General features: G+C 41.5%; 1 protein-coding gene across 1 annotated transcript in view; it reads right to left on the bottom strand.

The window, feature by feature from the left end:
- The window catches only part of Cfap54 (cilia and flagella associated protein 54), a 346,516-nt gene that overhangs the window by 82,723 nt on the left and 247,776 nt on the right, over positions 1–16,017 (bottom strand). Inside the window, exons 55-60 of the mRNA XM_063255344.1 lie at positions 15,735–15,892; positions 15,396–15,578; positions 15,163–15,289; positions 6,800–6,955; positions 3,388–3,493; positions 2,367–2,460 (exon numbers count right to left, since the gene is read on the bottom strand). Coding sequence (XP_063111414.1) covers positions 2,367–2,460; positions 3,388–3,493; positions 6,800–6,955; positions 15,163–15,289; positions 15,396–15,578; positions 15,735–15,892 — 824 coding nt within the window. The remainder of the gene's footprint in view (positions 1–2,366; positions 2,461–3,387; positions 3,494–6,799; positions 6,956–15,162; positions 15,290–15,395; positions 15,579–15,734; positions 15,893–16,017) is intronic.

Here is a 16,017-nt window from a genome sequence, read left to right as displayed (position 1 = left end):
CCAATATGAAACTGAAGATAAGAAAAAATCCATTCACAGTGGAAATAACAAATATATATCCAGAATATATAAAGAACTCAAAATTTTAATAACAAAAGTGAATCAATTAAAATGTGCAAATGATCTGAATATATATTTCTCCAAAGAAGAAATCCAAATGGTTAATGAATATATGAAAGATACTCAATATATGTAGCCAGCAGAGAAATGCAAATCAAAATAACAGTGAGGTTCTCTCTCAGCCCAGCTGGAATGACCACTATCAACAAACAAACAAAAATAAATAAATACTGGCAAAGATGTGAATAAAAAGGAACCGTTACACATGTTTGCTAGGAACGTAAATTAGTACAGCCACTATAGAAAACAGTATATAGTTCCTCAAAAAAATAAAAATAGAATTGTCATATGAGTCTGCTACCCCACTCCTGGTTATGTATCTTAAGGAAACAAAGTTATATAAAACATACACAACAGATACCTGCACAGCTGTGTTTACTGGGCTAAATACAATAGCCAAGATAAGAAATCAGCCCAGGTACCTATCAACAGACACCTATTATGCACAAAACACTTCAGAAAGAATGTAGCTGTCTGCCTGAAGTTATACAATGATAGGTAATTGTTCCATCTTTTGAGTTTTGATCCTGTACAAACCCATTATTTTGTGTATACTCCCAGCTACTCAAAGAAGCACGTGTCACCATCTTTACTTCAGATTCAAGGCAAATGAGGCTTAGAAAGGTGAATCACACACCTGGTATGTCAGGAAGCTGGAATTCAGACTCAGACCAGTACCATGTGGACCGTGCATGAAGTGAAACAACAGTCCTCTCTTTCAAGATTTCATAATGTTGTCATTATTAGGGCAGGCTTCAAATGTTTTGTTTCAATGGCCTAGATTATTATTTTATTTGTTTTGGTTATCTTCTGTAGTTTCTAGTAATTTTGAGACTTGTTAAAATGTAGTGTGTCACAATTTTGAGAAGATGATAACCATGCTTTATGGAATTTTACTATTCTTTCATTCAAATTCTAACTTCTTCATGATCTTCATTATAAATACTTTAAAGAACAGATCACACAAGTGATATGCTGTTATCATATGAGCCTACTAATTTTCACTGCCACATAGTAAACACAGTAGTTTTTCTCTACCAGAAATAAACATATTTATCACAACATAAAAAGTAACTTTTTCTAGTTTGTCATCATTTCAATTTTTTAAAAAAGCAGGTGCCACCCATATGAATAACTAACTCAATTTATTGAGAATTCTGTACATCTAAAAGTTTTAAATTATCTTTATACTATGTCAAACATCAAAGATTTGAAACCAGTATTTTTTAAAAGATTTACTGAAGAATAAAATGATTATTCAATAAGGATTTAATATAAAACACTACCAGAATCTTAAAAAGTAAAATTACTGGGCTCACATACCTCAAAGCCACCTGACTTCTTCCTGCCATGAGAAACACTCTCTAAGGACCTTTGTACCCAAGTGTGGCCCAAGGCCACCAGCATCAGAGTTACTTGGAACTTGTTGCCAACACCAAACCTCAGATCCTACACCTGATTTACTGAACAGAAACTGACATTTTCACAAGGTTTTTGGAGCGGTTTCTCTACCTTAATTTGGAAGCAGTACTCTAAGTCATGTGTCCCTCTGTGGTTCTTTACATGGCTCCTTCTTGTCACCAAATCCTACCGCCAATATCACATCTTCCCTCCGCAGTAATTACAACCCCAGCAATCCAAGTCACCTCCTGATCCCTAGATGCCAAGTTCCCTCTCTTTCCCCAGCTTCCCCCTTGTTTCCTCCCATCTTCCTCCCTCTGACTTCCTTCCTTTGCTGAGGTGTTGCCTATTTCCCTGCACTGAAAGATGAACCCTACGAGAGCAGCTGCTGAGCTCACCTTGGACAGTACTTACCTCCTTCCTCTAGAAGAGTGCCTGGATCGCAGTCAGCGCCACTAGACACGTGACGAATGATGAAAGCCTCTAGAAGTTAGCTGGCTATGTCAGTACTGAGCGCTTTACTTGTTCATGTGTTTAACCAGTATGTCACTTCCTGCAATTTCTTGATTATTACTAACGATCATTACTAATGACTTACTGTATTTACACTACTTATATTTCAACTACAACATTTTAACAATCAAAAAGATCTAAATGAGATCAATTTCCAGAGCCCTACATAAACTGTCCAAAGAGGAATCTAACTACAAGTGTGACTATAAAGCAATTAATTAGTTTCTCTAAGTCACTTAGGGAAATGCCTCATTATCTCAAAAGCACAGTGTTACTAAAAGGGTAAGATCAAAGGTAATTAACTTATAATTTCTAACAAATTTAGCTATTACCTTTACTGGTGGTGGCATTTGTGAAACTCTCCTCTTTACGATCATCCCATGAAGACAAAACAGGGCCATTTCTAGGTAGGAATCTCTTATCAACCTAAAATGACACAGCACTGAGCTTATTAAAGAATATTTACCATTAATAATATTTTGCATCATTTCCTGACAATGTATAAGCTTATGAAGGATAAACACAAGCAAAATTAGAATCTATCCTAATACTCAACCCTCCTTTTCATAGCACTTTTGGTCATAGGTACTGGAGTCTTTTTCCCTTAAACTGGAAGCTCTCGAAGAAAGTGGAGTATCCTACGTGTCCTGCACTGACAGCACTCCACTCGATGACTGCTGTGAAGCTCAACATCTAGAACATTCTGGAACATTCTAGCAGGCAAGGAAAACCCAAGACCAGGGGAACCTACCTTGAAAACTTGGTTACTGTACTCTTCCACACTAATTAAAATGGAATAAAATACAGAGTTCTGCAGAAAGCAGTGATATGGTACAAATGAGGTCTGTGTGCTTACTATCAAAACTGCCAGTCAAGCCCACTTGGGTCAGTGCTATTTTAATAACAGTGGTTTATCCTCAATACTGAGGTGACTTTTGTGAAGAATTGAGCTGGTCAGCCCTGGTGTGGATGACCAAAGCGAGTAAATATACATAGCTCTCCTGGATACAAATCATATGCTAGAAAGGATCTTCCCATCAGAAGTCAGTTGCTCAGGGCTGGCTACCACAACCCTGGGACGCACAGGAGATTGGGAACAGGCCTGAGATATTTACAGCCCAATACACCACCATGACAATGAGCGCCATCTGCCATTGCTATCAGGGGGCCTTGGCAAAGGCAAGAGCAACAAGTTTGAAAAGCAGTCAGTGGCCACGTGGTCCAGATCAATTGCAGTGTGTCACCTATCATGAGGACTCTCATTCTCTCCACGAATGTTCCACGTCCTACCAAACTACAGAATCCACACCAAACACAAACACTGCTCTCAAAAGGAAAAGACGTGGTTCTTACCCTGAGTTTTGGTCATTTTTCAAACTTAGTTGTATAGCTTCACATAAACTCTCAAATTTCATACTTGGGGATTTCTCTTCCATCACTATTTGACGTTCTATTTTGCCTAAAAATTAAAATATATATATATCACATATGGTTTTTCCTTTTTCTATCACTTAGAGCTTCTAAACAAATATTTCATGTTGGAAATTCATAAACCTAGAAAGGTTGTCCTTCCATCAGTCTGTCGTTTCTTGCTGAGAGAAACACGGGTGGGGAGAGACCTACTGCCTCTTTGCCAGAGGCCTAAGCTTGCCCTGCCTCCGGTTAACCCCTGGGCCAAGATGCTTTTGGCCAAGATGCTTTTGGCTTCTGCAAAACAGCTGGCGTGACCACTGGATTTTCTCCCTCTGTGTGCTCTTCCTTTATGTCTGATTTCTCTACATCCGTTTTCCTCCTCTCCTGTCGAGTTCACAGAAGTCACGGGACGTGTCTGCATTCTTACGGGCAATGCATCATCCACGGCAACTGTGACCCTGAATAAACTTGAGCGGAGTGGATGAATGGATACAGAAAATGTGTGGGTACGAAAATACATGAGGTGTGATGGAAACCAGTGTGTGTGCAAATTTAAATATCTTGCCATTAATCCCCCTCAAAGTACTTTCCCTTTCTTCAAACACAGTTGTGTCACTGTGGCTGCCTCAGGGTCCTGAAGGGATTCTAAATGTTTATCTTTCATGGCCCACTTAACTTCGGGGTAGACCAGGAGTCGCACGGTGCCAGAGCCAAAGTTTCTAGCAGCCTGCCTTTCACAGGATGGCACTCAGCAATGGCGTTCACTGTATTTTGCTTTTTACCCCACCTTATAAAAACATCCATGAAAGCCAACTTCCAGGACTTCATAAAGTGGCAGGAACAGGATAAATGTGTTCAAAGCGAGAGAAGAACTAATGGCAATGTGTCTTATACTATCAGAAATTTAAAATTTTAAACATCACTGCATTTTCCCATTACTCCATGTATATACTACACACACACATACACACACACACACACACACACACACACACACACACACACATACACAGTGGAATATTACTCAGAATGAAGACAAAAGGAAATTCTGTTATTTGCAATCACATAGAAGAACTCAGAACATTTTGCTTAATGCAAGCCAAAACACACAGAAAGTCATATACAAGGACCTCGCCCACATGGGGAATCTAAGAAAGCTGAACTCTAGAAGCAGAGAAGGAAGGGTGGTTCCAGGGAATGGGAAGACGGGGACTAGGGAGCTGTAGGTCAAAGTTTTAGTTAGACAAGCTTGGTAAGTTCTGGAGAACCACTGCACTGCATGACGGCTACAATCCATAACAATGTACTGGATACTGGATGTTATGGTTTGATAACTAGTGGTCAACTTAACGCCAGCTGGATTACATCAGCATGCATTGAGAAGATGCTCCACCTCAGAAGGGTTGCCAGGATAAATAGGTGGAGAAGAAGAGAGGGAAGGAGAGGGATTGAGGCTTTATGGAAGCACTGTTGGTTCTCCTATGAGTTGCTGTCTGAGCTGTTGGTTCTCCTGGAGAAGCTTTGGTCTTCACATCGAGCATTGCTTCCTGGCTCCGGAGGGGAAGACATGTGCTGCTTGGTCTCCAGGATGAACTCGTCACGCTGCTTCCTGGTACGTACCCGACTGTGCTTGTTGTCGGAGGAGCTCGGGGCCTCCGTGTCGCTGAGGACAGCTGTGGTTCCTTTCAGGACAGCCCCGCTCTTTGTTGTGAGTGTGACTTCTCGGCTCCAGTGTAGAACCCTCATCCCACTAGCACAGCTCCTTCATCCTGCTGGCATAGACTTTCTGGCTTCCACCGCTGACCCTTGGGTCTTCCCGGCATGAATCCGTAAAAGAGACTGGCGTAAGTCCTTCTTGTGGGCTCTGGACTTCCAGTTGGACTCGTGGAGGCGTTGTCCTGAGCTCTGGGTTTTTATCTGGACTCATGTGGGACATTGCCGTGGGGTTTAGACTCTTGACTAAATAATCTATGTCTTTGGTGTTGCGGATGGATTTCCTGCATTCTCCTGTGTTAACTTCCGGTGACCATTATAGAAATATTATAAACTCCATGTCCTGATCTGAATTGTTCTCTGTGTACAACCCCTGACTACAACACTGGAAAACTGCTAAGAAAGTACATTTTAAATGCTTTCACCACAACGAGAATGATAAGTACTGGTGTGATGAATATGTTAGGTAGTTCGATTTAATTAGCCCACAAAATGTAGATATATATATATATATATATATATATATATATATATGAAAACACATTGCACCCCAACCTTACACACAATTATTTGTTGATTATAAATAAAATTTAGCAACAATCACACCTTAATGGCACAAATTCTAGGAAGCAGCAAATGCCTGAAAACCCTCAGTGAGGATGCCAATGGTCTGACCCTCACACGGTTCCTGGCGCTCTTGGTGAGCATCTCCAGAGTGGCATTAAATGAACACCTCTAGAGCAAAAAATAAAACAGAGACTCTGCTTACTCCTGGTTCTCAAGCAGCTGTGCGAGGAAGGGGCACACAGCGGTCCAGCAGCGGCGCGCTAGCATTTAGGACAGGCTGGTTTTGGAGCTCACTGGCCCAGACTCCACCCTGCTTTCCTCACCTGTAACCAGCGCTACTCACGGCTGCTAGAGCACTGCTGCCAGACTCAGCAATATGAGCTGTAAAACACCAACCAGAGCACTTAGCATGCAACAGATGCTCAGTGGATGAGAGAATGATCAGGCTTCGTTTTTTTTGCGGCTAGAATGTCCCTCCGCACACACCTGAGGCATGTAAATAAGGACTGTGCATATGCTGCAAATGGGGGTGCACTGAAGCTGTTTAACTTTAATGGATATGTATCTTAGGTACAGAAATTAGTCAAAATGTTAAGCTGGGTACTGAAATAATATAGAAAAATACTTTCGAAACATCATTTAGGTAATGTTTTGTATAGCCAAGTGGCTGATGTTAATATTTTTTAATCAAATTTCAAATTTTATATAGGGAAGGTCAGTCATAATTGCAAAAAAACTCATAATGCTTTTTCTTTCCTGATATAAATTTAAAATAAGCAATATCAGCCAGGCAGAGTGGCACACTCCTATCATCCCAGCACTCGGGAAGCCGAGGCAGGAGGATCAGTGCAAGTTCGAGATCAGGCTGGGCTATCAAGTGAGCCCAAGGCCAGCCTGAACTGCACAGTGAAATCTTGTTTCAAAAAGGCAGAGGGAAAAAAGGCAGTATCCTTTTACTGAAATGTGTTTTATCATTACCAAGCCCTTTACAACATCTGCATTTTTATAGTCAAGATCATTGTTAACAGCAAAATAAAAAGCCTAGAAACATTTTCATGGTTCTGATTCCTACCTTTCTGAAAAAGGATTTCAGCTTCCACCTCACATTCCTCCACCGCCGCCGTCTTACACAGCCTCAAGGCTGTCTCAAAAAGATGCAGAGCAGGTACCCACTTGGCGGAATCCTTCCTTTTACTGCTCCAGTGTGCTTGCTTGGCCAGGGTGTGTCCTAAAGGAAAACAGTTGGGTGAGAGGCACAACAGTGAAATAAGCAGTGGTCTTAGCAGGCTTGCAAGTCACCAGACTCCTCTCCTCTTAGGAATGGTATCTCCTGAGAGCTCCGGGGGTTGTCAGTTTTTAGCACCCCGGAAAGGGTTTTAAAGAAACACACTAGCCAATATTTCAGTGAACTACAACAATGACTCTTATCATTGGTAAACCTCCAACACATTTTCTTGTTTCTAAAATGAGAGATAAATTCCCGAGTCTCTTTCAGCTCTAAAATTTCATGGCAGTGTTCAGAACAACTTCCATATTCCTAAAATGGGGTTACTAGCAGGAAACATCTGGAACTTTCATGCTGCTTTCAATTAAATCTACATATATTAATATGCAGTAATTTTCATTCTATTAAACACGACAGTGGTCGTTTGCCACGCATTTCCTCCCCATCCCAACCTGACAATAAACCCATCATGGACAAGAGCTGCAGGCCCAGCATCACAACCAAAGGAAGGGCTAATGGATGGAAGAAGCACTTTTCTTAACCTACATGCTTCAAAGACAGATATACATTTATTCCACAAATATTTTCTACATGCTGAGGCAGGAAATGAAAATGAGAAAGCAGAATGATGAAAGCTAAAATGCCACGAACTGGCCCAGGTACGTAGCATGCATTAGTCACGTGATGCTCACAAGTTGAAGTGGGTACATTTTTGTGCTCACTTGACCGAGGATAAATAGTACCTCCAAGAGTGGTTTTAAGTAAGCACTCCAAGTTCACATAGCTGGTGAGTGGCACTGCCATCATTTCAACCTAATCAGTCAGGTCCACATCCACCCCTCCTAGACTACAGGGTGTCATAGCCCTAAAGCAAGGACGTGGAGTCTAGTGATGCATAGAGAAGATGAACAGCCTCAGAGGTAATCAGAATAGTGTGTGGCAGGGAAAATGGAGAGTGCTGTGGTGGTAGGGGACAGGAGCCCTGACCCATATCTGGGGAGGTCGGGGACAGCTTCCCAGAACATGCTGTCCAGGTGGACAGCCGAGGACCCCTCATCATCAGTAACTTCAGGGAAAAAAATCAAGTTGGGATAAAGAGTGGAGGAAAATGAGATGTTACACTGCTGAGATAGCTGGATATACACAAGAGAGAGAGAGAGAGAGAGAGAAAGGCAGCGCAGGACTGCACGATACAGATGCTCGGTTCTGGCTGAAGAACAGGGTCCTGGCCAGTCATCGGTGCTACCCTGTCATTTGAGGTCTTGAACAACTCCCGATGGCCCTCAGTTTTGAATGTCTTCCTCTAAGACATTCCCTTGGGTTCTAGAATTTTTCAGTTTCAAATACCATACTCTACAAACGGTTAAAAAAATGAACACTTTTATAAACCTTGGCTTCAGGAATGTGCCATATGGATGGCAGGCCGTGAAGAACCTCAGTCTCTCCTTCTCCCTCCCCCACCTTTCCCGCCTCTGCAGTGAAAAGTGACTGTAAACCAGGAAGGAAGGCAGCACATGGCTGAGAACGTTGAGAGGAAGAAGCTGATTCCCTGCGCCCAGAGGCTCCCCGGACAGTGAGCAGCGAGATGTCAGCATCTCGGAAGCTCTGCACTCCGCAGACTGCGAGCCTGCACAGCACCCGTGGCCCTCTCCACTCCCCGAACCCCACAGCAGCCAGTGGCTGTGCCACCTCACCATTTTGCAATACAGAAAATGGAAACACAGAGAAGTTAAATGATTCATTAAAGCGAAATTGTAAGAACTCTGCCTCTCTAGAGTCCATACACGTAACCCCAGCAATTACCGATGATGATTAGCTCCCAGGTAGGAAGAGAAATAAAGAAAAGACATGCTATTACTACCTGTCCAATATGACTTACTGTTTCAAAGCACTCTCATTTCAAATCTTTCATTATGGTTTCAAATTATACCACAGCTCTTTATTGATAGAAGACAAAAATATCAAATATCTTCATGTCATTGCAGTACATTTACAGATAGGCACATATATATTAGTACTACATAAGACAGTACCAAGATATCACAGTAGTATTTGAATTATCCTCTAGATTCCTCTTAAATTGTAATTGTTACAGAAAATATTGATTATTCTCTCTTTGTTCACCCACTGTATGATAGGTTCCAAGTAAACTTGATGGCAGAGAAGGCAAATGGTTCATATATTCCCATTCCCCAGTATCATTTGTACACGTAAGTGATCTCCAAAAAATGTTTGCTGATTGAAAGAATGTAGGAAATGTCTTCCTTTCTATTTGCAATCTGTAATTTACCTTTCTATCTAAAAAGTGCAGCTGACAAAAAAAAAGGGTAGCTCAAGGTAAGGTAACTAATGGGAAAATAACTAATCATTGTGCTGATTTTTATTTTATAAAATCATATCAACATATTATTTGCTATCAGAGGCTTTCACAAAGAAAAAATTTGAAGCAGCTCAGTTTTTGTGATGTAATCTATACTGTAAGGAAAAACTGTCCAGAATGCAAGTCACAGATGAGTTTGTGCTTCCTAATATCAAAATGTTCTTTTCTCCAGTAAACATCAACTCTGTGAAAACGAAGTCGTGAAACTAACATTGTTTTGACAGAAAAGCTGCTTTTGGGTTTGTTTTTAAAGTCTGTATTTAATATAATATACCAGAAAGCAAGCTGCTCAGCTTCAAATGAGTCTGAAAAACAGCGACAGTATTGTCATTGAGTGGTGACACATGTTCAAGATGAGGAAATCAGAGAAGCAGAGAACACATTTACACAATCCGTACTTCAAGCTCACGGAAGTCCTGATAGTATAAGAAACTGGGGGCCAAAAACCCAGAAAAAGGAGCTCTGATGAGATGAGCGGGCAGGAAGGAATCCGAGAGGCCAAATAAGCAAGGTCTCTTCATAAATGAGGAAACAATACAGTGGGTCGTATCCAATGACGCAGTTCGTATCCAATGATGATGATTGTTCTGGTTTATAGCTCGGAGCCCCCCTAAGCCTCATGTGCTCATACACAGGGCTTTTGGGAGGTGACTGGATTGTGGGCCTGGGATGCTCATTGGTGGATTAATCCACTGATGAGTTAATACCTGAATGCGCTGTTGGGAAGTGAAGCTGGCTGGAGGAGGTGGGTCACTGGGGTGTGGTTATCTCCCTTCCGCCCCCCTTGATCTCTTTCTGATCCTGCCCTGAGCCTTCTCCTCTGCAATGCCCCTCTGCTGTGCTGTTCTTCCTTGGAGCCAGCTGACTGTGGAATGAGATTTCTACAAACTGAGAGCCAAAATAAACCTCTCCTCTAAACTGTGAGTGTTGGGTATTGTGTCTCAGCAACAAGATAGTACCTAAGACAATCATATAACAACAATAATTTGTATTAATAATGGAAGGGGGCAGCAAAAGGAAGATAAGGAGAAGACACAGGAGAGATGAGAGCTTGAATGTATCCTTACTGCCCTACTTTCCACAACCCAACCCACCATGACCTCTCCCTGGCTGAGCAGCCACTGGCACCGGGGTAGGAGGGTCCTAAAAAGTGATGGGCAAGAACACAGATGCACAAACCTTTCTGGACTCTGAGCTGGACACGAGCCTGACAGATACCGGAAACCTTGGGTCTTAGACCAGAGAAAATGTCCTGGAGAGAATTTGAAATGAAGTCTGCGAGTCTCTGTCTGCCTTCCCCCTTGGTTGAGCAGTGAAGCCAACTGGCAATGGCCAGGGTCCTCCTGACTACCGAGCCCAGGAGTGCAGCCTCTGTTAGTTCCCTTGGTGCCTCAGTGGGGAACTGAACTCTTGAAGCTGCTACCAAGTCAAACAACAGAGGCAGAACTCAACCTTTGACCAGCATTTGCTGCACTGTTACACTGAGGTTAATCCAGGAAGCTCCACCTAAACCATAGTAATAAACAAAGGCAGCAATGCAGCACAGAAGGCTAGCAGCCAGCAAGAGGAAGAGCAAACAGGAAGATGAAGAACAAACCGACGAAAGATCTAATGAAAACCTGAGGTTAAAAAAAAAAAAGAGTACTTCTACAGATTACTTTGGTCACTTTCCTTCTTGTGGAGACACAATACCCAATACTCACACTTTAAAGGAGGAGAGGTTTATTTTGGGTCACATTTCAGCCCAGGATGGGCCAGCTCCAAAGAAAAAACGGGGAAAGTGACAAGGGTACAATTAAGCAAAATGGGATGTGGCCAGCAGCAGAAAGAGATCTATCTGCAGCCTGGAAGGGGTCCCTGAGTTCCAGGTGCAGGAGGATGAAACGTGCACCCAGAGATATGTAAGTTAAGATTCCTAAATTACAGACAGTGAAGGGAAAATCTTCTGATGACAATAACAAAGTTTTCACCAAAAAAGACAAAAATTGGCACTGCAGATCTCATGTGCAGTGTTCAGACGGAAATGACAGAAGAGTAGGTACTGAATCCTGAGCGGAAAGGCACACCCCAAGATCCTGATAACGAGCTGAGCTAGCAAATCATCCAGCCGCTGAGTCCAGAAAGCAGGTATTTGGAATATCAGCTAGGTACCCCAACTGCGGACAACATTAGCCAAAAAATGTTCAATCAACACCCTACAGGACAGAGACTGAAAGCTGGGGAAGATGAATGAAAAAGGAAAAGAAAGAGAAAAACAGTACCTTTGCCCAATGGAAGAATGACTGCACTTAGATATTACTGATTTCAGAGCAGAATTCTAACAACAATTTCTTTAAAAAGAAATTTGAAGGAGAGACAAAAATATTTTGCACTTGAAAGTACTGAATTACCCTAGTAAAATTTAGAAAGAATAGAAAGGAAAATTTTAGAAGACCCTTCTAAAAGGTGAAATTAAACTTGAAATGTAACGTTGATGTAAAGAGGTCATCCTGTTGGGGAAGGCCTGGAAAGGAGGAAGGTGAGGGTCTTGGGGACAGGAACCAGCCGAATCTGCCTACCAGAGAGCTCTGGGAATCCTGTGTTTGACTTTGAGGTCTAGGAAAGAAAAAGTACAACGGATGTCTAAAATAACGATAGGAAAGAAAGGCAATGATGAAAACAATTTGACCAATGTGACAAAGTGAAAGAAATAAACAAGGAAGATGTAAAGCATTATATCAGTAATAACAGCCATCCATTGCCTGCCTTCTACTGTTCTTAAATACTTTACCTAATTATTGCAAACTCACAAGGTAAAGAGCCCTACCCCCATTTTGCGGGTAAGGCCCTCGAGTCTAAGAGCTCAAATAACTTTCAGGATCAGATAACTAAGCAGCCATAATGCCAAGACTTAAGCCACACCCTCCAGACCATAAATCCACATCTGAGCAGTTTGCTCTACACTCTGCCCTGTGCTTCCTGATTCTGATCACCTGTGTGTTTCTCTTCTTTCTACAATACTATCCACGAGCTTATCTCCCTTGAATATTTGAAAAGCATGCACCATTTTACTATATGCCAGGAATGTTACTCGATGCTAAATATTTAATAAGTATTAGGTTTGTGCCTTGACTAACAAATAGTTCCCAAGTGTAACTTTTGTCACAAAAGTCACATGTGTTCACTTGGCAAGATTTAAAGGAAAGAAACAAGTGAAAATAAGAAAACAAACACCATCCATAATCACAGCAGCCAAGAAGCATCTCTGATTTTGGTATTAATTTCTGGTATAAATTTCTACATTTTTGTAAAATTTCTATCTCTGTTTTCCTGTGATATCATGATATACAATGAATATTTTGAATTTTTGTGTTTGGGACATTTTTCCAACGTAGTATATACAAACATCTTTCTGTACTACAGAAATTTTTCTGCAACATCATTATTACTAGTTATATAGTAGTTTAGTGGATGAATGAAGTATGAAAGCTTCACAGTTGATTGATTGATTGATTGATTGATTTTAGCTGCTGTGCTAAGCATCTAAGATATCAGGTAGACAAATCTGTCACCATAAGTCCACACTTTAATGGGGGCTTCAATCAAGCAAACAGTCCATAACAACAGTCCATAACAACTGCTCTGATGAGTGTTACAAGAAGAATAATCAACTAGCAGAGGAGTAGGGTACCTAACTCAGTGTTGATGGTCAGGAAAAGCTTCTCAGAAAGTGCGATGTTTAAGGTCTGAAGGACGCAGACACTTAAAGGCAGTGTCTCTGTGTGCATGAGGGAGGGGAGGCAAGGGAAAGGCAAGAGTGGGCGTGCAGTACCTAGGAAAGATGGCTCCAGCTGGAGAACACAGATGTGCTTAGTAAGTACTAAGGCTTAGTAAGTACCCAGTGATTCAGAGTGACTGGAGGGTTGAGGGACAGGATGAAGAACAGGCCTGGACCATATCATAAAAATTCTTTTAAGCCAAATAAATGGGAAGTATTTACTTAAGAGATACAGTATGGAAACAGAACACACAAAAGTAATTAAGAGAACAGAGAGGGAAAAGAAAATCAGGAAGATTGCAGTGTCCAGGTGTCTAAAGGTCAAAAGAATAGTTTCCAAAAATTACAACTGATATCAGCAATGTCAGATGTATTACAGGTTGGGGGTTCATACAGGTAAGTTCAGAAAATCATACCTTGGAATTATAATTAGCTCCTTAGTAACAAAACACTGAGAGAGCTTTCTCTGGCTTAAATCCAGAGTAGAGTGGGGTGAGGAATGAATGGGAGTTGGAATGAAAGAGAAAAGGACAGAATCCAATCTTAAGCTTGTGAGTAGGGGCCGCTGGGAGGTGTTATGGTTTCTACCTAGATTTGCCTGCAAAGCTTCATGCACTCTTAAGTGGGCTTTTCAGAGGCGGCTGGATGTAGATTGTGTAAATATGGATTAAGGGCGTGTGACCACTGGATTAGTCCACTGACCATCCAGCGCTCTTCTGGGTGTGGGTAATAGGAAGTCCTGCCCCGCGTGTGGGTGGCATCTACCATTGGGCTACAAGCCTAATGGAATGGAATAAAAAGGAAAGATGGAGAGCAGGGTGCTGCCGCTTACTGCTCACCACCTTCTGCCTGCCGCACCGTGAACTGTTTCTCCGCTGTTGCTCCCTGCCTCGGAGCCAGCTGACTGGACTGAAACCACTGCACACTGGAACGATAATAAACTTTCCTCCCTTGAGGAGGGGTGTCAAGTATTTTGTTGCAGCAACACTTTAAGTAACTAAGACAGGAACAAAGGCGATGGAGGCCTGGGGTAGGTTTATGTTTATTTGTTTGCTTGTTTGGTTTTGGAGGGAAGGGAAAGGAAGAACAGGATGGGAAGGATGGAAAAAGGTTGAGATGTGTTATGCACATGGACCACCTCCCATGATGAACACAACCATTATGTATAGCAAACATGAATTAGTAAACTTTTATAAAATAAAAATAAAAAATGAAGAGAACATGAAAAAGGACATACTGATCAAAGAGGATGGAGGATATGCAAGAGAAGGCGAAAGTGTTGGAGCAGGAAGCCTGGGAAGACGACAGGGCTGCAAGCCAAGAGGCTGGATTCTAGAAAGGGAAGCTGCGCCCTGACAAAGGACCAGGGCAGAAAGAAGCAGGAGCTACGACTCAGGCTGATCAGAGAGGTTTTCCAAGAGGCTCAGCACGTGAAAAGCAGTGAGGCATACAGCTTTTCCCCCGCTCAGAAACTACACAGCCCCTCTGGTACGTAAAATCCCCCACCATCGACGAATCTACTGTTTGCTTTGCTGACTCGTGTATGGCAGATGAGTGTAGATGTTGTACCTTCAAGGAAGGCACTGGATCAGTCCCACACCTGTCAGATACAGGTTTAGTTCTGAAAATTTTATAAACAAGTTATCAAAGCTTGGGAAGATGAATGCCACCTTGGTAAATATAGTTGTTAAAACTTGTTTTACTTTTCCCTTCCTGAATATTAAGTGTCTTTAAAGATATACTTAACAGTATTGGTTATAATTTAAAAGTATAATGCATTTTACAACTGTGAGTTCAAGTTACTGAAATGTGTAGTAATTTTTAAGTAGACTATATGATTAGTATTTCAATTGAATTGATTGATGCCATCCACTCATCACGGAGTATGTCACATGATAAGTTACCAGAAACTTAAATAAATGTAGTATCACGGAGTGGAGTGATACATCCACTCATCACGGAGTATTCACAAAACTTATTCCCTTTAAAGACCCTCATACGATAATCTGTCTGAAAATAACTTAAAACTACAGATCAGTTACTGAAGTGTCATACATATTGCAAAGTTCTTACCAATTCTCATTTTTATTTTGGCCAATAGCATGACATGAGGAAGCCAGACATTTTTCAAAGGCTGTAATGGATTTGCATATTCAGTATTTGATGAAGGAAATTCAATTGTTTCTCCAAAAGTTAGCATCTATACAAGAAACGTTGAAATGAGCAATTAGATACTGTGGCTTGGAATAAGAAAAGAAACAGAAAAGTAAATTTTCTCAGTTTTGTGGACACAAAGACATTCTCACCTGTTCAATAAGAATGTTGTGGGCCTGAGTTAGAAACTTTAATATTTCTCTTTTTGAAAAGGGAGGCTGCTGCTTGAATTTCTCAGCTTTTGTTAGGTCATCCAGTAAAACGAGGCTTCTTGCCAGGGTTAACCAAGATCGAGGAGAAATAAACTCATCTCCTTCAAGCAAATGTATTATATCCTATTAAAACAAAGGTATTTGATTTGATAGTACCGTTTTCAATTTGCAGAAACGAGCTGTCTGTCACAGCTTCAGCACCTAAAAGAATTTAGAATTCTCCTTTTGTTCCAGTAGACTCCTTCTTAAATGTTAATGTGAACAAGGCTGGCTCTATACCTGAAGGTTTGTTATGATGTCTGCCTTCAGATGCTTTTCTTGCAGGCCGAGGATGACAGCCTGCATCAGAAATTCAGCCTGCATCTCAGTGTCGTCAGCGCTGGTTGCCTCTGCACACACTTCCTTGATGAGGCTCAAACAATCTGTCATATCGTTCTCTAAAATAAACAAGTGTGGTTACTTAAAATACATTGAGAAAGCAAGAACATATATGAATGTAGCATGTTCCCAGGATTCGCTTACAGGAAGACTGCATGAGATTGAAGAACAGGAGGATATTAAT

This window comes from Cavia porcellus, unplaced genomic scaffold, assembly GCF_034190915.1.
Source record: "Cavia porcellus strain 051 isolate PalLab524CR breed Dunkin Hartley unplaced genomic scaffold, mCavPor4.1 scaffold_8, whole genome shotgun sequence".
Taxonomy (NCBI): Eukaryota; Metazoa; Chordata; class Mammalia; order Rodentia; family Caviidae; genus Cavia; species Cavia porcellus.
This window is presented reverse-complemented; position numbering and strand designations above follow the sequence as displayed.